This window comes from Salvelinus fontinalis, chromosome 42 (genome assembly GCF_029448725.1).
Source record: "Salvelinus fontinalis isolate EN_2023a chromosome 42, ASM2944872v1, whole genome shotgun sequence".
Taxonomy (NCBI): Eukaryota; Metazoa; Chordata; class Actinopteri; order Salmoniformes; family Salmonidae; genus Salvelinus; species Salvelinus fontinalis.
This window is the reverse complement of record NC_074706.1, coordinates 23,447,156-23,469,290: the sequence shown is the minus strand read 5'-3', so window position 1 is coordinate 23,469,290 and position 22,135 is coordinate 23,447,156. Positions and strand designations below refer to the sequence as shown.

At 42.1% G+C, this 22,135-nt stretch overlaps 2 protein-coding genes across 3 annotated transcripts in view; both read left to right on the top strand.

Moving 5' to 3' along the window:
• LOC129841198 (zinc finger protein 79-like) overlaps positions 1–22,135 on the top strand; it is a 70,210-nt gene that overhangs the window by 5,623 nt on the left and 42,452 nt on the right. The window lies entirely within an intron of this gene.
• LOC129841188 (uncharacterized) lies at positions 9,128–21,785 on the top strand. Its single transcript, XM_055909339.1, has 7 exons — positions 9,128–9,637; positions 16,371–16,501; positions 16,678–16,854; positions 18,655–18,807; positions 19,046–19,157; positions 19,310–19,437; positions 19,880–21,785. The coding sequence occupies exons 1-7, from the start codon at positions 9,355–9,357 to the stop codon at positions 20,750–20,752; spliced, it is 1,857 nt and encodes a 618-aa protein (XP_055765314.1). The 5' UTR covers positions 9,128–9,354; the 3' UTR covers positions 20,753–21,785.

Here is a 22,135-nt window from a genome sequence, read left to right as displayed (position 1 = left end):
GCTAAGTTAACTTTTAGCTCAATGCATGGATGTGGTGACTTCAGAATGGGGGAAATATCATGGTTTGTCTGTCTAACTTGCTAATAGCTTGTCAATAATGTAAACTGAAGCTTTCAGTGTTATCTACTCTTTTAAAAACACTTTGTGTGTCTGCAGACTATTCGCCCATTGCACACGATAACACGTTATGTAGTTTAGTTACCCAACCAACATATTTTGTGAAGTTAAAATCTGGCAGTCGTCGACTTGGTTGTGAAAGTGTTCCAACGAGAAAGACTATAGACTCCTATACAAGGCTCCTGTATTTGTCAATTGTTGGGCTCATTGCAATTACTGTCACTATCTTCTTAAGACTCTTGTGCATGGGGGTCATTGCATATACTCATGCAACACAGAAGATGATAGACTGTGTGAGTGAATAATAATTATAATGTAACAACTAGTGATGCAGCGATATTGATATTTTCCTTGACAAAAAAACGATATCGATAACCGATATAAAAAACATTTGCGGCCTTTTAAGCATTCTATTACAGTTAAATAGTTACACACATATGGACGCAGCGTTCTAAGGCACTGCATCTTAGTGCAAGAGGTGTCACTACAGTCCCTGGTTTGAATCCAGGCTGTATCACATCCGGCCATGATTGGGAGTCCCATAGGGCGCCGCACAATTGGCCCAGCGTCGTCCGGGGTAGGCCATCATTGTAAATAATAATTTGTTCTTAACTGACTTGCCCAGTTAAAGGTTACACACACATCACACTGACCAAAGAGTTATTTTGTTGGTATTTACGTATGTCCCCATTAACAGTAAAACATAATCCAAACCTATTTCTTTCACTACCTTGCTGTGCTGTTTCGTTGTTCATTTGTTCAGTCGTTTCATTCTCAACCAGGATTTCTATGGAACGCCGTTGGGGTCTTGGCATGTCAAAAAAGATACACGTCAAATAAGCTTGTTGACCAATCAGGACCGGAACATGACTGCATGTTACAAAATAATTTAAGGCTTTAATTCATTTTTACGTAGTTATTACACATTGATTACACTATCACTCGTATTTCATATGTCACAATGATTCATTGATACGTATGCTATGATGCTGGTAAAGTTGTCCCGCGCGCCTCTAGCTAGCTCATGGAAGCAAAAAAATGTCAAAACAAAATCCGTTTCAGACACTCTAATGTGCTTGTCCTCTTGCTCAGTTGTGCACCAGGGCCTTCTCCTCCTCTTTCTATTCTGGTTAGAGCCAGTTTGCGCTGTTCTGTGAAGGGAGTAGTACACAGCATTGTTTCTTGGCAATTTCTTGCATGGAATAGCCATAATTTTCCAGAACAAGAATAGACTGACGAGTTTCAGAAGAATGTTCTTTGTTTCTGGCCATTTTGAGCCTGTAATCGAACCCACAAATGCTGATGCTCCAGATACTCAACTAGTCTAAAGATGGCCAATTTTATTGCTTCTTTAATCAAAACAGTTTTCAGCTGTGCTAACGTAATTGCAAAAGGGTTTTCTAATGATCATTTAGCCTTTTTAAAATGATAAACTTGGATTAGCTAACACAACGTGCCATTGGAACACAGGAGTGATGGTTGCTGATAATGGGCCTCTGTTCGCCTATGTAGATATTCCATAAAAAATTAGCAGTTTCCAGCTACAATAGTCATTTACAACATTAACAATGTCTACATTGTATTTCTGATCAATTTTGTTATTTTAATGGACAAAGAAATGTGCTTTCCTTACAAAAACAAGGACATTTCTAAGTGACCCCAAACTTTTGAACAGTAGTGTATGTTATATAGGTGTGCACGTCAGCTTTGACATCGGTTTTTCACATCAGTGTTAAACTAGACATCGGGCTGATACTGATGTTGGCATTTTTAGCTAATATCGTCCGATTCCGATATGTTCACCGACTATATCGTGCATCCCTAGTAATAATAATACATTTGCTATTCCCTAGTTTACAGAGTGGGCGTGCAGCTGGCAAACCCAGTGATGCTACTGGTCCCTCATCTCCAGTTGTGACACACACTCGAGCAAGCATTTATAAGGCAGGCTGCTGATGCACCCACATCAAAAAATGCTCAAAACCTCACCGCAGCCCTTTCATATTACATTGCAAAGGACATGATGCCATTTCAAATTGTTGCGAGGCCTGGCTTTCTGAGGCCGATGAAGGTTGCCGTGCCTACCTACGGAGTGCCAACACAAACATTATTTTCCAAAACTGAAATCATAAGCCTGTACAACCAGGTTTCAAGCTGATGTTGGAAAAAGTTTGGCTCAAGGCACATGGTTTCTCAACCCTACATCAGCTTCACTATCCATTACCTCACCCCAGACTGGCAACTGGAATCAAACTGCCTGGAAACACAGTTCTTCCCAGAAGATCACTCAGCTCACAACATCAGGGAGTTTTTTGAGAATAGACTGGAAGAGTGGGGGATCAACAAGAAAGACCTGGTCTGCATAACCACAGACAATGCAACAAACATGATCAAGGCTTTTGAAGAGTTCCCAGATCTGTGGCTTAGGTGCTTTTCCCATAATTTGAACCTGGCCATCTCAGAGTTGACACAGCAGTCAAGGCCTGCCGTCATCTGGTCCAAGGCTTCTCACAGAACCTGGATTTCTGCATAAATTGGTCATAATTTGATCTGATCTTTATCTAAGTCACAACAATAGACAAACAGTCTGCTTAGTCTAACAACATACAAACGATTATACGTTTTCATGTCTTTATTGAACACACCATGTAAACATTCACAGTGCAGGGTGGAAAAAGTATATGAACCCTTGGATTTAATAACTGGTTGACCCTCCTTTGGCAGCAATAACCTCAACCAAACGTTTTCTGTAGTTGCGGATCAGACCTGCACAACGGTCAGGAGGAATTTTGGACCATTCATCTTTACAAAACTGTTTCAGTTCAGAAATATTCTTGGGATGTCTGGTGTGAACTGTTCGAGGTCATGCCACCGCATCTCAATCGGGTTGAGGTCAGGACTCTGACTGGGCCACTTCAGAAGGCGTATTTTCTTCTGTTGAAGCCATTCTGTTATTGATTTACTACTGTGTTTTGGGTCGTTGTCCTGTTGCATCACCCAACTTCTGTTGAGCTTCAATTGGTGGACAGATAGCCTAACATTCTCCTACAAAATGTCATGATAAACATGGGAATTAATTTTTCCGTTGATGATAGCAAGCTGTCCAGGCCCTGAGGCAGCAAAGCAGCCCAGACCATGATGCTCCCTCCATCATACTTTAGTTGGGATGAGGTTTTGATGTTGGTGTGCTGTGCCTTTTTTTCTCAACACATAGTGTTGTGTGTTCCTTCCAAACAACTCAAATGTAGTTTAATCTGTCCACAGAATATTTTGCCAGTAGCATTGTGGAACATCCAGGTGCTCTTTTGCTAACTTCAGATGTGCAGCAATGTTTTTTTTTGGACAGCAGTGGCTTCTTCTGTGGTGTCCTCCCATAAACACCATTCTTGTTTAGTGTTTTACGTATTGCAGACTCGTCAACAGACATGTTAGCATGTTCCAGGGATTTCTGTAAGTCTTTTAGCTGACACTCTTGGATTCTTCTTAACCTCATTGAGCATTATGCAATGTGCTCTTGCAGTCATCTTTGCAGGAAAGCCACTCCTAGGGAAAGTAGCAACAGTGCTGAACTTTCTCCATTTATAGACATTTTGTCTTACTGTGGACTGATGAACATCAAGGATTTTAGAGATACTTGTGTAACCCTTTCCAGCTTTATGCAAGTCAACAATTCTTTATCTTAGGTCTTCTGAGATCTCTATGGTTCAAAGCATGGTTCATAACAGGCACAGCTTCATGTGAATAGCAAACTCACATTTTGTGAGTTTTATATTGCAGGGCAGCTCTAACCAACATCTTCAATCTCATCTCATTGATTAGACTCCATGTTAGCTGACTCCAGTTATCTTTTGGAGAAGTCATTACCCTAGGGGTTCACATACTTTTTCCAACCTACACTGTGAATGTTTAAATTATGTATTCAATATAGTCAAGAAAAATACAATATTTTGTGTGTTATTAGTTTAAGCACACTGTTTATTGTTGTGACTTAAAGGAAGATCAGAAAAAAAAATTGACCAATTTATGCAGATATCCAGGTAATTCCAAAGGGTTCACATACTTTTTCTTGCAACTGTAGCCACCGTAGGTAGCTAGATAATAATGGTTTACGATAATTGCAGTTTAGTTCATTATCCATCTAGCTACGTGTAAAACTGACAGCTGTAAAACACAGCTAGCTAGCAATTGTCTGTATTTTAGCTATCTTGACGCTTACCATGCTTTGCAGGACAACATGACATTCTTCTCGCCACTCCCGTCTGTCTTCTTCTAGGTTTCAAACCCTTATGGTTACAGCAGCATCGATTTTCTCAAATTTCCAATGTTGATTTATTTTTTATTCAACGAAGACCACAAACCAGGAACTACTGCTGCTCGTAATCACATAATTCTACACAAGTATTGACAGATTCTCGCCGTTTAGACATGAATCTGTCCACGAGAGGTTACCCCACAAATACAGACAGGGTCAGAATTGGCATTCACCATGAGAACATATAAGGAGAACCTAGCCCATAACATAACACAATCCCAACAACACCCAAACAATGGCTTGAGGAGGGAGCTCAAAGACTAGGATGGTGGTTCCTGCTTCTACCTCCTCGAGTGTCATTGGGTCACAATGTGGGAGGCTGATCGTTATGACGTACACCTGCCCCACGTGTGGGAAGCGCTTTTCCAAGGCAAACTATGCCAATTGTTGCAAACATTGCCACTCAACAATTGACTCACTCAGCCACACAACTCACACACTCAAAGTTGGCTGTATTTATACTGAATTACGTCACCATGTCACTTTGTTCATTACATTTTTATATTTAAGTCATTTAGCACAGGGGTTCCCAAACTTTTTCACTCCGCCCCCCCCACACCCACCACCCAGGATTGGGGAACATCCCGCACCTACCACATCTATTTCTATGGGTACAAGCACTGTTCATGACAGACTGTTCACACCCCTCTTGTTGGCGGAGAGAACATTTTGCCTCTTTAAAGCTAAGTTTCTTGCAATTCTATATATTTTGCCATGTCTAATATGTATGTATTTGTGATATTTGATTGACTCGAACATTACTACAAAATCTATGGGCAAAAAATTGTTAGCTGACATGGCTTACTTGATCTGGACATTTCTGACAAGTTCTAAATAGCTGTCTAAGGTATGCAGTGACTAACATGACAAGAGGAATACTGATGATGCACTACACAATTTAGAGATTTCACCTTGTGCATTCTACTATTACAACTTTCAAAAGTATGTTGAAAGCCAGACAGACTGAGCCCCACAGTTTAGGAACCACTGATTCAGCAGACGCTCTTAGGAAGAGCGACTTACAGGAGAAATTAGGGTCAAGTGCCTTGCTCAAGGGCACATCGACAGATTTTTTCTCCTAGTCTGCTTGGGGATTCTTTTAGGTTACTGGTCCAACGCTCTTAACCGCTAGGCTACCTGGAACAACGAGCAAAACATGCTCAAGTCAAGTCCCTCTTAACTGTTTGTTATTTAAAAAAGAAAAGCTTGTGAACTCAGTTATCTAAATCTTTAATTTGTGGTTTGAGATCTTTACAAACAGTCCTTGACCTCAAGCTGTTTGCAGTAAATGGCATGAAGGCTTCAGGTCTTGTGATAACTGGGGTAAAATATAAAAAATGAATGCATTTGCACCTCTACTTGATATTCCAAAATTACTTGTCACATTCTTTTAAAGGTACAATGCTGCCATTTTTTATCTAAATATCAAATAATTTCTGGGTAACAATTAGGTACCTTACTGTGATTGATTATTTTTGACAGTTTTAATTTAAAAACAAAGAACAATTTCTCAAGAATTTTGCTAGAACTGTCAGTGGTCTGAGTGGGTAGAGGAAAACTGAAAATGAGCTGTTATCGGCAGAGGTTTGAAACTCTTTCTTGGTTTCTAGGTCATTTTCAATGAAAAAAAGTATTGAGCTTTCAATTTGCCTGCTGGGGGGCAAGGAGAGACACCGCTCTGCTAAAACCATTTACAACTGTGCCATTTTCAAGGAATTGTTAAATAAATGTTAACTATTTGGTCATAATATCATTACCTCTTGAAGAGAATAGTCAGACCTACACATTTCTGATTATTCCATGTAAAACTTTGTACAGTTGGCTAAACATATAAGTAGACCCAAGCAATGTAGGCCTACCTAGGGAAGTTAGCTAACATGATCCCCTTTTCAACATTGTTTATAGGAGTGTTTAATCACGATTGCTGCTGACAGACATGATATAGGCTACATTAATTGATGGGCCACATTAAATTGGAGAGCTAGCTAATAACATCACGTCAATATGGCTGGTTAACAAACAAACTTTCAGGTGTTAAACTAGATGGCTATAACCAGATATTGTTTGAGTTGCGTGCCATCTATAGTGGTGATGACAGTAGTCCAACTGACAACTTTACCAGGATGAGGACTTGCCGATGTCAAGCTCTTTCCAAAAACCTAATCTCTGATGAACAAGATAAATGTTGCTTGCTAAGCTAGCCCAGGAATGAACGTGGGTCTGTAGTAACGCCTCTATTAAACAATATATTAATTCATTTACATCATGGTGATGTCACCATGGAAGGCCAAAACTCCATCCCACCAAAACAGGCAGAGATTTCAGGCGGTATTTTCAAACAGCTCACAGGGTCTGAGCGAATCCGGGACAAAGAGAGGCGTGTTTTTTTTAAATGGAAAAGCGTCGCGGTAGCTTTTGATAAAGAAAAATATCAAGACGAAGCAGCTGCTTTACAAGTGCGACGCAGACAGGGTGGCGAGAGTGGTTAAATAGAAGTCATTGTCTATTCTTTTGAGTTGATGTTGAGTCTTTGCCCAACAAAGTGATGTTAGGATATATAAGTTATCCTGTACGAGCTTTTGTGCCGAATACATTCTGTTATTACAGGTGTCAAGCTCATGGGCATGTGGCAGCAGTGTGTAGGCGGGAGGGTCCAAGGTGTGCAGAAGGGCATGAGACAAAGGAATGTGTAGCATTGGGGAAAGTAGTGGTATGTGTCAATTGTAGGGGTGCCCATGGGGCTGGGGATCAGAAATGTCCCCGTGCGAGAGAGGCAGGTTGCGGTTTCCAGGCTTAGAGTAGTGCAGAATTTGGCATATGCTGAGGCAGTGAAGAAAGTAGAGGAACATGGGTCAAGAAGGAGAAGTGGTGTAAGTAGTAGATCTGATCTTTTTTTATCCTGCTGCTGAGCCACTTTACCCCTGATTTGTATGCATATAACTACCTCGTCTATCACTGATATTGTTCTTGTACATACTGTGTATTTTATTTATATTGACACTATCTATTTCTGATATTGCTACTATGCAAGTAACCATTTGGCTGTACCGTTTACACCTTCTGTAGAGACCATCACCACTTAGCAAAATATTGATATATATAAAATTAATATTGAAATGTGTGGTCGTAACATGATTTTGTGACCTACCACAACAATATCATGTGACCGTATCAAGTGTCCACCACATAAATATATGGCGCATGCATCTGTTTATGTACTGTACATGTGCACCTCACTCAGGTTTCAATTCAGGTTGCATGGCCTTATCACATAGTATTCCATACATAAGTTAAGTGCAGGTGTGACTGTATATATATGCTAATGTGCTGGTGTGAAGGCATTTGGGCAGTGATGTAAAAATACTTTAAAGTACTACTTAAGTAGTTTTTTATGGTATCTGTACATGACTTTACTATTTATGTTTGGCAACGTTACTTCACTACATTTGTAAAAAAGAAATAAAAAAAGAATGTACTTTTTACTCCATTTTCTTTGACACCCAAAAGTACTTGTTACATTTTGACAGGAAAATTGTCAAATTCAAACACTTATCAAGTGAACATCCCTGGCCATCCATACTGCCTCTGATCTGGCAGACTCACTAAACACAAATGGGTAGTGCGGTCTGCACAACGCATCACCGGGGGCAAACTACCTGCCCTCCAGGACACCTACACCACCCGAGTCACTGCCTGTTCACTCCACTATCATACAGAAGGCGAGGTCAGTACAGGTGCATCAAAGCTGGGACCGAGAGACTGAAAAACAGCTTCTATCTCAAGGCCATCAGACTGTTAAACAAGTGTGTCTGGTTAAGCGTCATCTAATATTTATAAAATATTTTGATCTGGACACTTTCTGTTTACCTGGAATTTTTCCTTATTGTAGGCTACTACCACTTTCAGTCTTTAGCACATGACCTCATGTGAATTCTTAAAGAGATGGGTGGGGCTGGCTTAAGAGGGTGCTGAATGGGTGTATGCTGAATGGGTGTAGACAAATGAGAGCTCTAGTTGGTAACAAAACATTCAAAGTCTGTTTTCTCAAAAGTGAGTTTACAAGTGTATCAACTTTCCCATTGTTACTCAAAAATGCTGTGTTTGATATACCATTTTGTAGCTCTGAGTCGCTACTTTTATCCAATGTAAAAAACTGAAGTTCAAATTTTGCTACTTAAAACAGAATCCAGGTGGGGAGTCACATATGCTGAGGCAGTGAAGAAAGTAGAGGAAGATGGGTCAAGGGGGAGGGATCCTGAGAGGAGTGGTGTGAGTAGTAGATCTGTACCAGTACAGAGGAATAAACCAATAAGTGATGTGTTTCAATAAGATTGGATTTTTGGCATTTATAGCAATGGTTATTAACTGTACTGCAGGGGTGGAACATAAGTTGCAGAAAATTGAGGTTGTGGTGGCAGCTGCAGAGAGGTATTTGGGTGTGCGAGACTTGACATCAGAAGAGTTACAGGGTGTGTTGAGTGGTGGTGTCCCATCCTTTCAGGTTGTTGGCCTGACATAGGACTAAATAGATTTAAATAGTGGAGTTTTTTTTGTGAGTGTAGTGTTAGATGGTAGTGTATTTGTTGTATTATTATTATTAAACCATTTTTTCAAGCAAAGTATAAGGGAGTTATACTCCAGTCTAGTAGGAGGCAGTAATGCAACATTTATTGGATGCCAACCGCCCTTAAACGTCATCGAAGAAGAAGTAGTAGTAAACGGAAGTAAACAGTGACCAATAACCATTTCCACGTTAGCGGTTGTATTGTTATTTAGACGTTTATTAATATCTTGGAACTCAACATATTACTAAGTTAACTGCACAGCATTACATACTTACCCCAGGTAGTCTTTAACCTGCGTTGGAGACAGGACTTGGTTGATAGATGTTATTTAGCTAGGTAATGCTAGCTAGGTAGCCGCTAATGGATAACTGTATGGGTTTTCACACTCAAATAGCCTCCGTCATGGAGGTGCTAGCGAATGCAGCCGTGGCAGAGATATGTAAACTCGTAGACGACGACTATGCAGTGTTTCGTTTGGAAATGTCTCAAAGCCAGAAAGAAAACAGGGGATTGCGGAGGAAACTACAGCTACTGGAACTGAAGGTGTCACGGGAGCGCGCAGAGAGGACCATTAGAGAGCGGGTCCTTGCCAGTCGTCCCAGTAGTGTCAAGATCCTCGACCGATACAGAGGAATGGCAAAAGGTACATTTTGCATAAGTTGTCCCGTTCCCCTCTGGGCATGTGTTCAGATGTTACACAGAATTGTGACTTGGTCAATTTTGGATAGTATGCAATATACGCTTTGGTTGTTTTAGAGTTTTTCCTGGTCAGGTAAAACTCTGTGTCCTCTTCGTAGGCTATGACAAAAGATTGTTATAGATAGCTTCCCTTTTCATCTATGTTATGACTATAGGGCTTGAATTTTTTGTCAGGTCATGTGAATTGGAAACACTCAGGACAGGTTTGAAAGTCTTAATTTAATGTCTTAAGACCTATTTCTTCGTCTGTTTACAGTGCTCTTTAGAAAGTATTAATTATGTTATCTTTATATAAGGCATGGTTTCATTTAACACTATACACAGACTTTGTAACAATTTTTGTAAGTCATAAAACCAGTAACTTTGTGTTATCCTGGTCTCCATCCATCCCACCAGAAGTTGGTTTCCTGTCGCTCACTGTAGGAATTGATTGCCTGTAAAATCCATATATTCAATCATTAAATCAACTATTTCCTAAAGTTTAATTGAAAATAATACCCCCCTTTTCATTAAGTATATTTTATTGAATATTACTCATTCTATTGCACTCTATTCTAACCAAAGTTGCATTACCAGTTCATATCAGTAAGTTGGAACCGGTTCAGGGAACAGAACAGAAAACCGGAAAATAACGAAATTATATTTCATAGGTTTAAAAGGGAACAGAAAGGAACTATATAATCGGGTACTTTTCTTAGGTTTGAACCAGTTCAGGAATTTATTTTGCTGGTCGGAACAGAACAAAAAAAATAATGGTTTTAACTTACTTCGGGTTCAACCCTTGGTCACGATGCACGTGACTAGCTAGTCGAAAAAGACTGATGCCCTGATGGCTGCCTGTCTCTGTATTTAAGAAAGTTATGGTGGTGCTAGAATCCATAAATTCTCTCTATCTGCATTAGCTATCCATCTGTTATGGTTGGACAAATGTGTTCATATTGTCTGTGTAGACTGCTCTGTGGTGGAATTTGTTTTTTTACTTTGAAGATAGGGAAACTTGCTCCAGAAACATAATAATAAGTAAAATAATATGCCAACAACGTTTTTTAGACTAATAAACTGGCTGACTAACCCTTTCAGGAATTTGAGTATCCCTAAGCCTTGGGTAGCAGCAGTAGATTGTTTCATCTTCTTTACCTGTGCCAAACACATGTATTCAGTGAGTCTAAATCAGGGGCGCAACTTTCACAGGGGACGGGGGGATATGTCCCCTCCACATTCTGAAATAGCATTTTTGCCCCCCCCAGTTGTATCATTGGAATGTGATACAAAACAAGGCAACGGTGTGCTTTAGGACCATGCGGACGCCTCCAAGCGGTCGAGTAGGATGCTTCTGGAACAAAGCCTATTCCCCCTCAGGAGACTGAAAAGATTTGGCATGGGTCCTCAGATCCTCAAAAAGTTCTACAGCTGCACCATCGAGAGCATTCTGACTGGTTGCATCACTGCCTGGTATGGCAACTGCTCAGCCTCCGACCGCAAGGCACTACAGAGGGTAGTACGTACGGCCCAGTACATCACTGGGGCCAAGCTTCCTGCCATCCAGGACCACTATACCAGGCGGTACTGGAGCGCCAAGTCTAGGTCCAAAAGGCTTCTTAACAGCTTCTACCCCCAAGCCATAAGACTCCTGAACAGCTAATCAAATGGCTACCCAGACTATTTGCATTGTTGTTGTCCCCCCCCCCCCCCCCCCCCCCCCCTTATGTTATGCTGCTGCTACTCTGTTTGTTGACTATGCATAGTCACTTTAACTCTACCTACATGTACACGTTACCTCGACTAACCTGTGCCCCCGCACATTGACTCTGTACCGGTACCCTGTATATAGCCTTGCTACTGTTATTTAACTATTGTTATTTTTTATATTAAAAACACCCCCACGTATATAGTTTTACTTAACAGTTATTTTTATTGTTGGTTAAGGGCTTGGAAGTAAGCATTTCACTGTAAGGTCTACACCTGTTGTATTCGGCGCAATTTGATTTGGAGTGTATCTGACTGGATTTTTTTAAAAGTGCGCCCCCCCCACTTCTAAAAATCAATATTAACGTTAGCTGCTGGCTGCATAAACATATCTAGCTAATGTTATCTAGCTAGTCTACTATAGCTATAGATTGGATCGTTCTACCTAGTTTTGGACAACGACTAAACTGCTTTTATAACGGCTTTTATTAACACATACTCTGTTTGTATGAAAATGTGTGTTCGCTCTCTCTTGAGGCAGGCAGGAGAATACTGTGTACACTAGATAACACAGCCACAAAGTCTGGTCCCACAGAACGTGAGCGAAGACCGAGGCAAATTGCGAGTCAAACAATGGTTAGTGCGATCCGAAATCATTGGGACATCCCTACCCTTAAGTCCTAACCATTTTAACTTTCAACTTCAATTGGGGTAGGGCCGTTCCAATGATCCATGATAGCAAGGACAGCCAAACAACGAGGTCACAGTTTCTAAACCGAGACGCAACATTGCGAGACTTCCGGTAACCCTTGCGAAGCAGACCAAACAGACCAGGCCGGGGTTTGAGAAGTCGATTAGAGAACAAAAACAACTTTAGATCAAAGTAGTGTCTTTGATTTGACGCCGCGAGACCACCGTTATAACCGATGACATGTTTCGGTGTATGAGTAAAGCTAGCCAACGTTGCAATGACATCGCCTACAAGCGTGATCAGGGATTTCTATTGGAGAAACAGTTTCTGCCTATTTTCATACTGTACTGTCTTTGACCAGATGCTGGTGCAACCAAACTAGTTGTTGAGAGGCGTGGTTGATGATGGCCTGTAGGCTGTAGCTAGGAGACACCTGTGACTGACAAGTGAATCCACCTGTCACAGCAAGTATGGGGGCTACCACATCACTAGACAAACGGAGGAAAATAGGCTGAAATTGGGGGAGGTACTATGTTAGCTTGTCCAATAAGAAACGTCTTCTTTCTTTTCAGTTAAAAAACATTTTTCTATGACATTAACTAATGAATATGTCTGGTAAACGCATTTGTTGCTGCTGCTGCTTGGAAGGTGTTGAAAAGTACAAGGGCAAATGCTGTCTCGCCACACGTTTTCCGGCGGGTCGGGCTGGCCCTAGCTTTTTGGGGGCCCTACGCAAAAGTTAAGGCCGAGAATATTTTAGAGTTAATATCCTGCAATTTTACACATTTTGCCATGGGGTACATATAAAATGTTTTCAAAATGCGCACCGCCTCCAGATTAGAGGTCGGCCAATTTATGACTTTTCAACGCCGATGCCGATTATTGGAGGACCAAAAAAAGCTGATACCGATTAATCGGACAATTTTTATTTGTAATAATGACAATTACAACAATACTGAATTAACACTTTTTTAAAAATTGTATTTTATTTTTTACATTTTTCTCCCCTTTTCTCCCCAATTTTCGTGGTATCCAATCGCTAGTAATTACTATCTTGTCTCATCGCTACAACTCCCGTACAGGCTCGGGAGAGACGAAGGTCGAAAGCCATGAGTCCTCCGAAGTACAACCCAACCAAGCCGCACTGCTTCTTAACACAGCGCGCCTCCAACCCGGAAGCCAGCCGCACCAATGTGTCGGAGGAAACACTGTGCACCTGGCCCCCTCAGTTAGCGCGCACTGCGCCCGGCCCGCCACAGGAGTCGCTGGAGCGCGATGAGACAAGGATATCCCTACCGGCCAAACCCTCCCTAACCCGGACGACGCTATGCCAATTGTGCGTCGCCCCACGGACCTCCCGGTCGCGGCCGGCTGCGACAGAGCCTGGGCGCGAACCCAGAGACTGGTGGCGCAGCTAGCACTGCGATGCAGTGCCCTAGACCACTGCTCCACCCGGGAGGCCGAATTAACACTTATTTTAACTTAATATAATACATCAATAAACAATTTAGCCTCAAATAAATAATGAAACATGTTCAATTTGGTTTAAATAATGCAAAAACAAAGTGTTGGAGAAGAAAGTAAAAGTGTAATATGTGCCATGTAAAAAAGCTAACGTTTAAGTTCCTTGCTCAGAACATGAGAGCATATGAAAGCTGGTGGTTCCTTTTAACATGAGACTTAAATATTCCAAGGTAAGAAGTTTTAGGTTGTAGTTATTATAGTATTTATAGAACTATTTCTCTCTCTACCATTTGTATTCCATATACCTTTGACTATTGGATGTTCTTATAGGCACTTTAGTATTGCCAGTGTAACAGTATAGCTTCCGTCCATCTCCTCGCTCCTACCTGGGTTCGAACCAGGAACACATCGACAACAGCCACCCTCGAAGCAGCGTTACCCATGCAGAGCAAGGGGAACAACTACTCCAAGTCTCAGAGCGAGTGACGTTTGAAACGCTATTAGCGTGCACCGCGCAAACTAGCTAGCCATTTCACATCGGTTACACCAGCCTAATCTCTGGAGTTGATAGGCTTGAAGTCATAAACAGCGCAATGCTTGAAACACAGTGAAGAGCTGCTGGCAAAACGCACGAAAGTGCTGTTTGAATGAATGCTTACAAGCCTGCTGCTGCCTACCATCGCTCAGTCAGACTGCTCTATCAAATCATAGACTTAATTATAACATAACACACAGAAATACGAGCCTTTGGTCACTGATATGGTTGAATCCGGAAACTATCATTTCGAAAAAACAAAATGTTTATGATTATCGCATATACCCTGACTCTGCGTGCAATGAACGCAAGAGAAGTGACACAATTTCACCTGGTTAATGCCTGCTAACCTGGATTTCTTTTAGCTAAATATGCAGGTTTAAAAATATATACTTCTGTGTATTGATTTTAAGAAAGACATTGATGTTTATGGTTAGGTACACGTTGGAGCAACGGCAGTCCTTTTTCCGCGAATGCGCACCGCATCGATTATATGCAATGCAGGACACGCTAGATAAACTAGTAATATCATCAACCATGTGTAGTTATAACTAGTGATTATGATTGATTGATTGTTTTTTATAAGATAAGTTTAATGCTAGCTAGCAACTTACCTTGGCTTCTTACTGCATTCGCGTAACAGGCAGGCTCCTCGTGGAGTGCAATGAGAGGCAGGTGGTTAGAGTGTTGGACTAGTTGACTGTAAGGTTGCAAGATTGAATCCCCGAGCTGACAAGGTAAAAATCTGTCGTTCTGCCCCTGAACAAGGCAGTTAACCCACCGTTCCTAGGCCGTCATTGAAAATAAGAACGTGTTCTTAACTGACTTGCCTAGTTAAATAAAGGTCTAAAAAAAATAAACATTTCCGATTGTTATGAAAACTTGAAATCGGCCCTAATTAATCGGCCATTCCGATTAATCGGTCGACCTCTACTCCAGATTGTAAAGTGGTGTGTGCGGAGCTGATGAAGCCTGCCTTTCCGTTGTCACATTTTGTGGTATACCTCATAACCTGGCCGGTGAGTGCCTTCAGAATGTATTCCTACCCCTTGGCTTATTCCACATTTTGCTGTGTTACAGCATGAATTCACAATGGATTTAATTATAATTGTTTCTCACCAATCTACACACTACCACATAATGACAAAATGAAAACATGTTTTAGAATTTGTTTTTGTTTCTGTACAAGCTTCCTTTTCACTCTTGTCATTTATATTAGTATTGTGGAGTAACTACAATGTTGTTGATCCATCCTCAGTTTTCTCCTATCACAGCCATTAAACTCTGTAACTGTTTTAAAGTCACAGTTGGAATCATGGTGAAATACATAAGCGGTTTCCTTCCTCTCTGGCAACTGAGTTAGGAAGAACACCTGTATCTTTGTAGTGACTGGGTGTATTGATACACCATTCAAAGTGTAATTAATAACTTCGCCGTGCTCAAAGGGATATTCAATGCCATTTTTTGTATATTGGTATTGGAAAACCTCCTTGGTCTTTGTGGTTTAATCTGTGTTTTAAATTCACTGCTCGACTGAGACCTTACAATTATCTGTATGTGTGGGGTACAGAGATGAGGTAGTCATTCAAAAATCATGTTAAACACTATTATTGCACACAGAGTGAGTTCATGCAATGTATTGTGATTTGTTAAGAAAATGTTTACTCCTGAACTGATTTATGCTTGAACACTTATTACTTTTTATTTAATTTGTATTCTTTATAAAAAAATAAAAAAACATAATTCCACTTTGACATTATGGGGTATTGTTTGTAGGCCAGTGACCCCCAAAGATCCACATTTAGTCCATTTTAAATTCAGGCTGTAACACAAATTAATGTGGGAAAAGTCAAGGGGTGTCAATACTTTCTCAAGGCACTCTATACTTTTTTGTGTGGGGGGGGGGGGGGGGGGGGGGGGGGGGCACTACTGGATGGCCGCCTAAGCAACTGCTTATGTCACTTATGCCTGGGTCCCGGGCCTGATGTAATAGTTCCCCTGATTACTTAGCTATCTTGCAAAAAAAATATTTACTAGGCAGGTCAATTAAGAATACATTATTCTAACACAAAGACACAAAATCATATTCTAACCAGATTATTGAGTTAATGAATTTACTATTGTCATACTCAATAAAAACTAATGTGATGCATGGAACACAATCAATCAATAAATAGTATATCAAGAAGTTATAAGAAGGGACATCCTTGCCACTTGTAGACATTGTCATGTGCACAATATAGCATTGAGCATTGACAGTACCTAACCTAACCACCTCTTTTCCCCCAATCACTCTCTCAGGTGAAGGACATCTCGCTGGGGGTCACAGGAGCTTTGTGAAGCCAGCGGGACACAACACATGGCGAGATGACCAACCAATCACTGTTGATGAGGGGAGTGGAACTTCAACCCAGCATGTTATCGTGATAGAGGTTTGTCTAATAGTATTACATCACCATTACAGTTCATCAAATGTGGACCATTTTAATTTCAGAAAGGCTGCCCTCAGCTATTCATTTATTTGCCATAGGGGACTTTGAGACTTCAGTACCACATTGTTATCCAATTCAACTCATGTACTGATAATAACCTCCTCTCTTCTTGTCAGTCTGCGGATGCAGAGGCTGCAGGTCCTGGGGTCAAGCAGGAGAGGACTAAAGGAGAGAAGGACCCACGGGACAGCAGAGACATCCAGACTGAGGCAGCGGCTGGAGTGGCGCCCCCTATAGCCACGGAAGACCTCACCGCCGTGCCCCAGGCCAGGACCATACGCAGCATCACGGAGGTCAGTGGAACGCCGAACGCCGTCCTCAAGTCAGAGACAGACACCGAGACTTTAACTGTAACACACAGGCTTTTACACACAGGATCTGACCACAGATCAGACCCAGAGAGACTGGGGCTGTGGAGACTGGGCTGTCCTCCTGCTCCTGGCTCAGAGTACCTACCGGTATTTCACCAGAACCAGAGGATGGGTCATTCCCGTGGAGATGGTGACACGTTAGACACTGGTGGTGACGATCTGTCTTGTTCTTACACTACAGAGATGGACCCTGGCAACATATCCTTGGGTTTAGAGACACAGACTGATCTGTCTAGAGGGGAATGGAACCGGTACAGTAGTAGTGTATACTCTGAAGGGTGCCTAGATAAGAAAGGTGAGGGTTCAGTCGTAGATGAGGTGACTGTGAAATTGGAGGGCGACAGTCCTTCCACATGGAAAGGTCACCTAGGAGACAGGCACTCGCAGGGCAGAGATTTCTTAGATTACAGGGAAAGCTTAGAGACGAATCCAAATGTCACCACCCACTCCCTTGTACACACGTTCAAGTATCACGACCCAGTGTCCACGTCAATGGCACTTTCCGATTCACACAGCCACATCCTTTTCGATCAGGTATTGAACACAAACGACAGTGCTAAAGTCCAGGCTCAGGGAGGGGGAGCCACATCAGGCAATAGTAAAGAGAAACGGTTCCTCTGCATGTTCTGTAACAAAGGCTTCAGCTGCCCGCAGAAGGTGGAGATCCACAAGAGGGTCCACACTGGAGAGAAACCCTACAGCTGTACCCAGTGTCATGTGTGCTTCGCCCAGGCTGGTGACCTGAAAAGGCACCAGAGGGTCCACTCAGGGGAAAAACCCTACAGCTGCCCCCAGTGTGAGAAGCGGTTCTCCCGCCAGGACCAGCTGAAGAGGCACCATATGGTCCATACGCGAGAGAGGCCGTTTGCCTGTACGCACTGCGGGAAGAGGTTTTCAGAGAGGAGCTACCTCAGGATACACCAGCAGAAAAAACATTCCACTCAATAGCTTCTGACGTTTACATCAAACCCTGCATTAAAGACAAATGTACATTCTCACGATTGTCAGCAGAAAAGATCCACAGATACATTTGGAATAACAAGAGTAACATATTTCAGTGTTGAACATTCCTGGGTAGAATATTGCATCCAGACATTGTGTGATATATATATAAAGGCATATATAGGCCTAAAAAGTATGTTACATATTGTGTTTGTACTGTGTAGGCTATATGATGTTCACAAATGTCTATTTCATTACTTCTTTTAAACTACAAAATGTTTTTCCAATACATTCTTTATGAGAAAATGTATGCAAGTTATCAATTTTGTTGTTGAGATGTGTACATGTGGTTTTAATATGGTGTACTTAAAAGTTGTTTGTTTAATAAACACAAAATGGGACTTTTTATTCTAAGACTTTCCTTGAGACTCTTTAGTATACATCACATCTGATCTCACCCACCAGCGCTTTATAATCAATATACACTTAAATATAAATATACTTACACACGAACAAAAGAGTTACACTTACTGTACAATTCAGAATAGGTTAGTTAAGTTTGTCTGATGACTTTTGACTTATCTAACTCATATTTACCAACATCATATTTATGTCCACCATGATGGGTTTAACAACAATGAAGTCATTCTGTAACTACAGTATAGGACTTAAACGTAGTGGGGATGGGTAAACACTCCATGTTGAAAGTGTGTTTATCTGTGTGTGTATACGTACCTGAGGGAGTATATGTCTGTAATCTGTACCACCTGTCTCTTCTAGGAGGAGGAGAGTCCAGAGGTGCTGCTGGTGAAGGAGGAGGGTCTGGGGAACCCTGAGGGGACCATGGTCATGGAGGACAACCAGACTACACCTCCTCCTGAACCCACAGAGGAACCAGCTGAGCAGCACAGGACCACACACAGTCTCACTGAGGTGAGCCCACTGTGAACTATTTCTGAATGGTATTAGGTCAGCTCGTATCCACAAAGCCTCTCAGAGTCATAGTGCTGTTGTCTTATCAAACCATGAAAGTGTGTAAAGTAATCAAAAACTAACATGTTTGCATATTATTCATAGCAATCCCTCATTGCCCAATCAGAAGCTGCTTCATAGCAGCGTGCTCATATCAGATTTCTTGATCCAACATCCTCTCACTCTGTATCTCTTACAGTCAGTAGACATGGAGGATTGGAAGCCTGATCTGCTGCTGGTCAAAGAGGAGACAATAGAAGATGAACCAGAGAGCATTGACCTGCTGAGTGGACTAAAGATGGGGGAGCAAGGTAAGGTGGAAATAATTACAGCATAGAGCAACTTATATTTGCATACAAAAACACACATCTTAACTTGACCAGGTAATTGACCCCCCAAAAATCCATATGTAGTGTTTTCTCTGCCACGTTTGTAAAGTCTATCTTCTAACCTCCTTCTGCAGGTGGTTGGCTGGAGGCTAACAGAAGAGACTGGGTGGCCATCTTGGATTTCCAGACCCAGACGGGTGCAGCCAAGGGCCCAGGGGACAACATTACTGAGCAGGCCAGGACCAGAGGCGACATAGTAGAGGTCAGTGGATGGGACAGCGTTCTCAACTCTGGGCTGGGAAACAACACTGTTAATCACAACCAGAAAAATACAGTCGAACACAAAACAACAACCGAATCTAGTCTCTATGACAGCAGATTGGCTGACAGCAGGGTGATGTGTAGATTTGGTCTGCAGGAACAGGGAGGTGTCCGTATGCGGGGGGGGAGAGAATGTGTAGCTGTGCAGACTGACTTGGTTATTTTTGTATTATTGCAGAGACTGAGTTTCCCTTATCTCAGTTGAACCAAAACATATTTAATTCTTGAATCAACACACATGGACATTGTTTCATTATAAACTCCAATGGCTCCATATTGTTAGGTACTTGACTGTGGTTAACATTTTATAATATCATGTTTCTGTGTGTACAGCAGTTTCTTATATAAACTTGTATGCTTTTCTGTTAAATTTGTGTTTACAGTCTGCAGTCCATGAGGACCTGCTGATATCTGGTGTTGCTGACGGGAGAGACTGGACCTCTGAGGTTGGTGGTCACAAACCCTGGCCCCGGATCAAAACCCTGGATCTGGAGCCATCACTCTTCCTTCCCGAGTCGGAACTAGGACCCAACCGTGAGGGACAGAGACTCCACCACCACACAAAACACAACCAGTGGACAGGAGGACTGAACAACCTCAGTCCTAGTGGTCATCAGAGTGACAGAGGCGCCAGTCAGGGATCCAGTCTGCAGTCTGGGGCTGATAGAGATAGACCCTCCTGTTCCTATGATACAAACACCACAGTATCCATGATGAACAGATCAGGTCACCCTGGGCTTCAGCCTTCACAGAGAGTGACGGGAGCCCCCCCTGGTGGTAGTCTATCAGCAAGTCGGTCTTCTCCTTCAGGGCCTTGTCCAATGCCTGGTGACTGGGTTCATAGAAAGTCTGGACCTGGGTCTAGCCTTCCTCAGCTACCTCATGGTTACCCCACCAATACAGACAGGGTCAGGATGGGCGTTCACCATAAGAGGTACCTAGCCTATAACACAGCACACAATCCCAACAACACCCAAACAATGGCTAGAGGACAAGCAGGGAGCTCAAAAACTCTTGTTTCTACCTCCTCTGGTGTCATTGGGTTACAATGTGGGAGGCCGAGCATTAGGACGGACGCCGACAAGCCATATGCCTGCCCCACGTGTGGGAAGCGCTTTGCTGAGGCAAGGTATGTGAAGCAGCACCAGACTGTTCACACCAAAGACAGCTTCAAGTGCAAATTATGTCACAAGAGCTTCTCGTTCTTGAGTAGCCTTATCAGACATAGGAGTGTCCACAATGGGGAGAAATCGTAGCAGTGTGGCTTAAGATGTACACAGGGGATGTCTTTATCTGACATATTATAGTTATCTTGTGAAGTGTCTAGGGATAAGAGGGTAATTAACCACATACCCCTCGTTAACCCCTTTAACTTTTAATTTGAAACAGGCTTGCGTTAATACCTGTTTTTAGAGAGATAGTAAACCTAGGCTAGAACATGTATAGTTTAATATTCTCTGGTCTGATGAAACCAAGATTGAACTCTGGCCTGAATGCCAAGCGTCACGTCTGGAGGACACCTGGCAGGGACTGGGAGACTAGTCAGGATCGAGGCAAAGATGAACAGAGCAAAGTACAGAGAGATCCTTGATGAAAACCTGCTCCAGAGCACTCAGGACCTCTGACTGGGGTGAAGGTTCATCTTCCAACAGGACAATGACCCTAAGCACACAGCCAAGACAACGCAGGAGTGGCTTTGGGACAAGTCTGAATGTTCTTGAGTGGCCCAGCCAGAGCCCAGACTTGAACCCGATCAAACATTTCTGGAGAGACCTGAAAATAGCTGTGCAACCTGACAGAGCTTGAGAGGATCTGCAGAGATGAATGGGAGAAACTCCCCAAATACAGGTGTGCCAAGTTTGTAGCGTTATACCCAAGAAGACTCAAGGCTGTAATCGCTTCCAAAGGTGCTTTAACAAAGTACTGAGTAAAGGCTCTGAATACTTGTGTAAATGTGATATTTCAGTTTTTTTTTTAAATAAATTAGCAATAGTTTCTAAAAACCTGTTTTTGCTTTGTTATTATGGGGTATTGTGTGTGTGGATTGATGAAGGAAAAAAACCTATTTAACACATTTTAGAATAAGGCTGTAATGTAACAAAATGTGGAAAAATACTTTCCGAAGGCACTGTAACTCAAAGCAAGAAAGAAAACAGGGCATTGCGGAGGAAACTACAGCTACTGGAACTGAAGATGGCACGATAGTGCGGCCCCGCCAGTTGTCCCAGTACTGTCAAGATACTCGACCGATACAGAGGAATGGCAAAAGGTACATTTTGCAGAAGACCGAGGCTGCGGTGCCTGTCGCCCCGTTCCCCTCTGTGCATGTGTGACTTTAGATTTGTTAACCACATAAGGGTCTTGGAAAGTTGGATTGTATGTGATAATTCACCAGATTACTTAACTAGATATCTTGCACAAAGACACAATATCATTTTCTAACCAGATTCTTGATATACTGCATTTCCTATTATTTACTCATTGAAAATAATGTAATACATCGATCAATGAATAGTATATCAAGAAGTGATGAGAAGTGTTACCTTACAATAGTGTACAATATACCGTTGACCATTGACAGTAGTTAACCTAACCACCCCAATCACCCCAGTTAACCTTTTACCCCAATCACTCAGGTG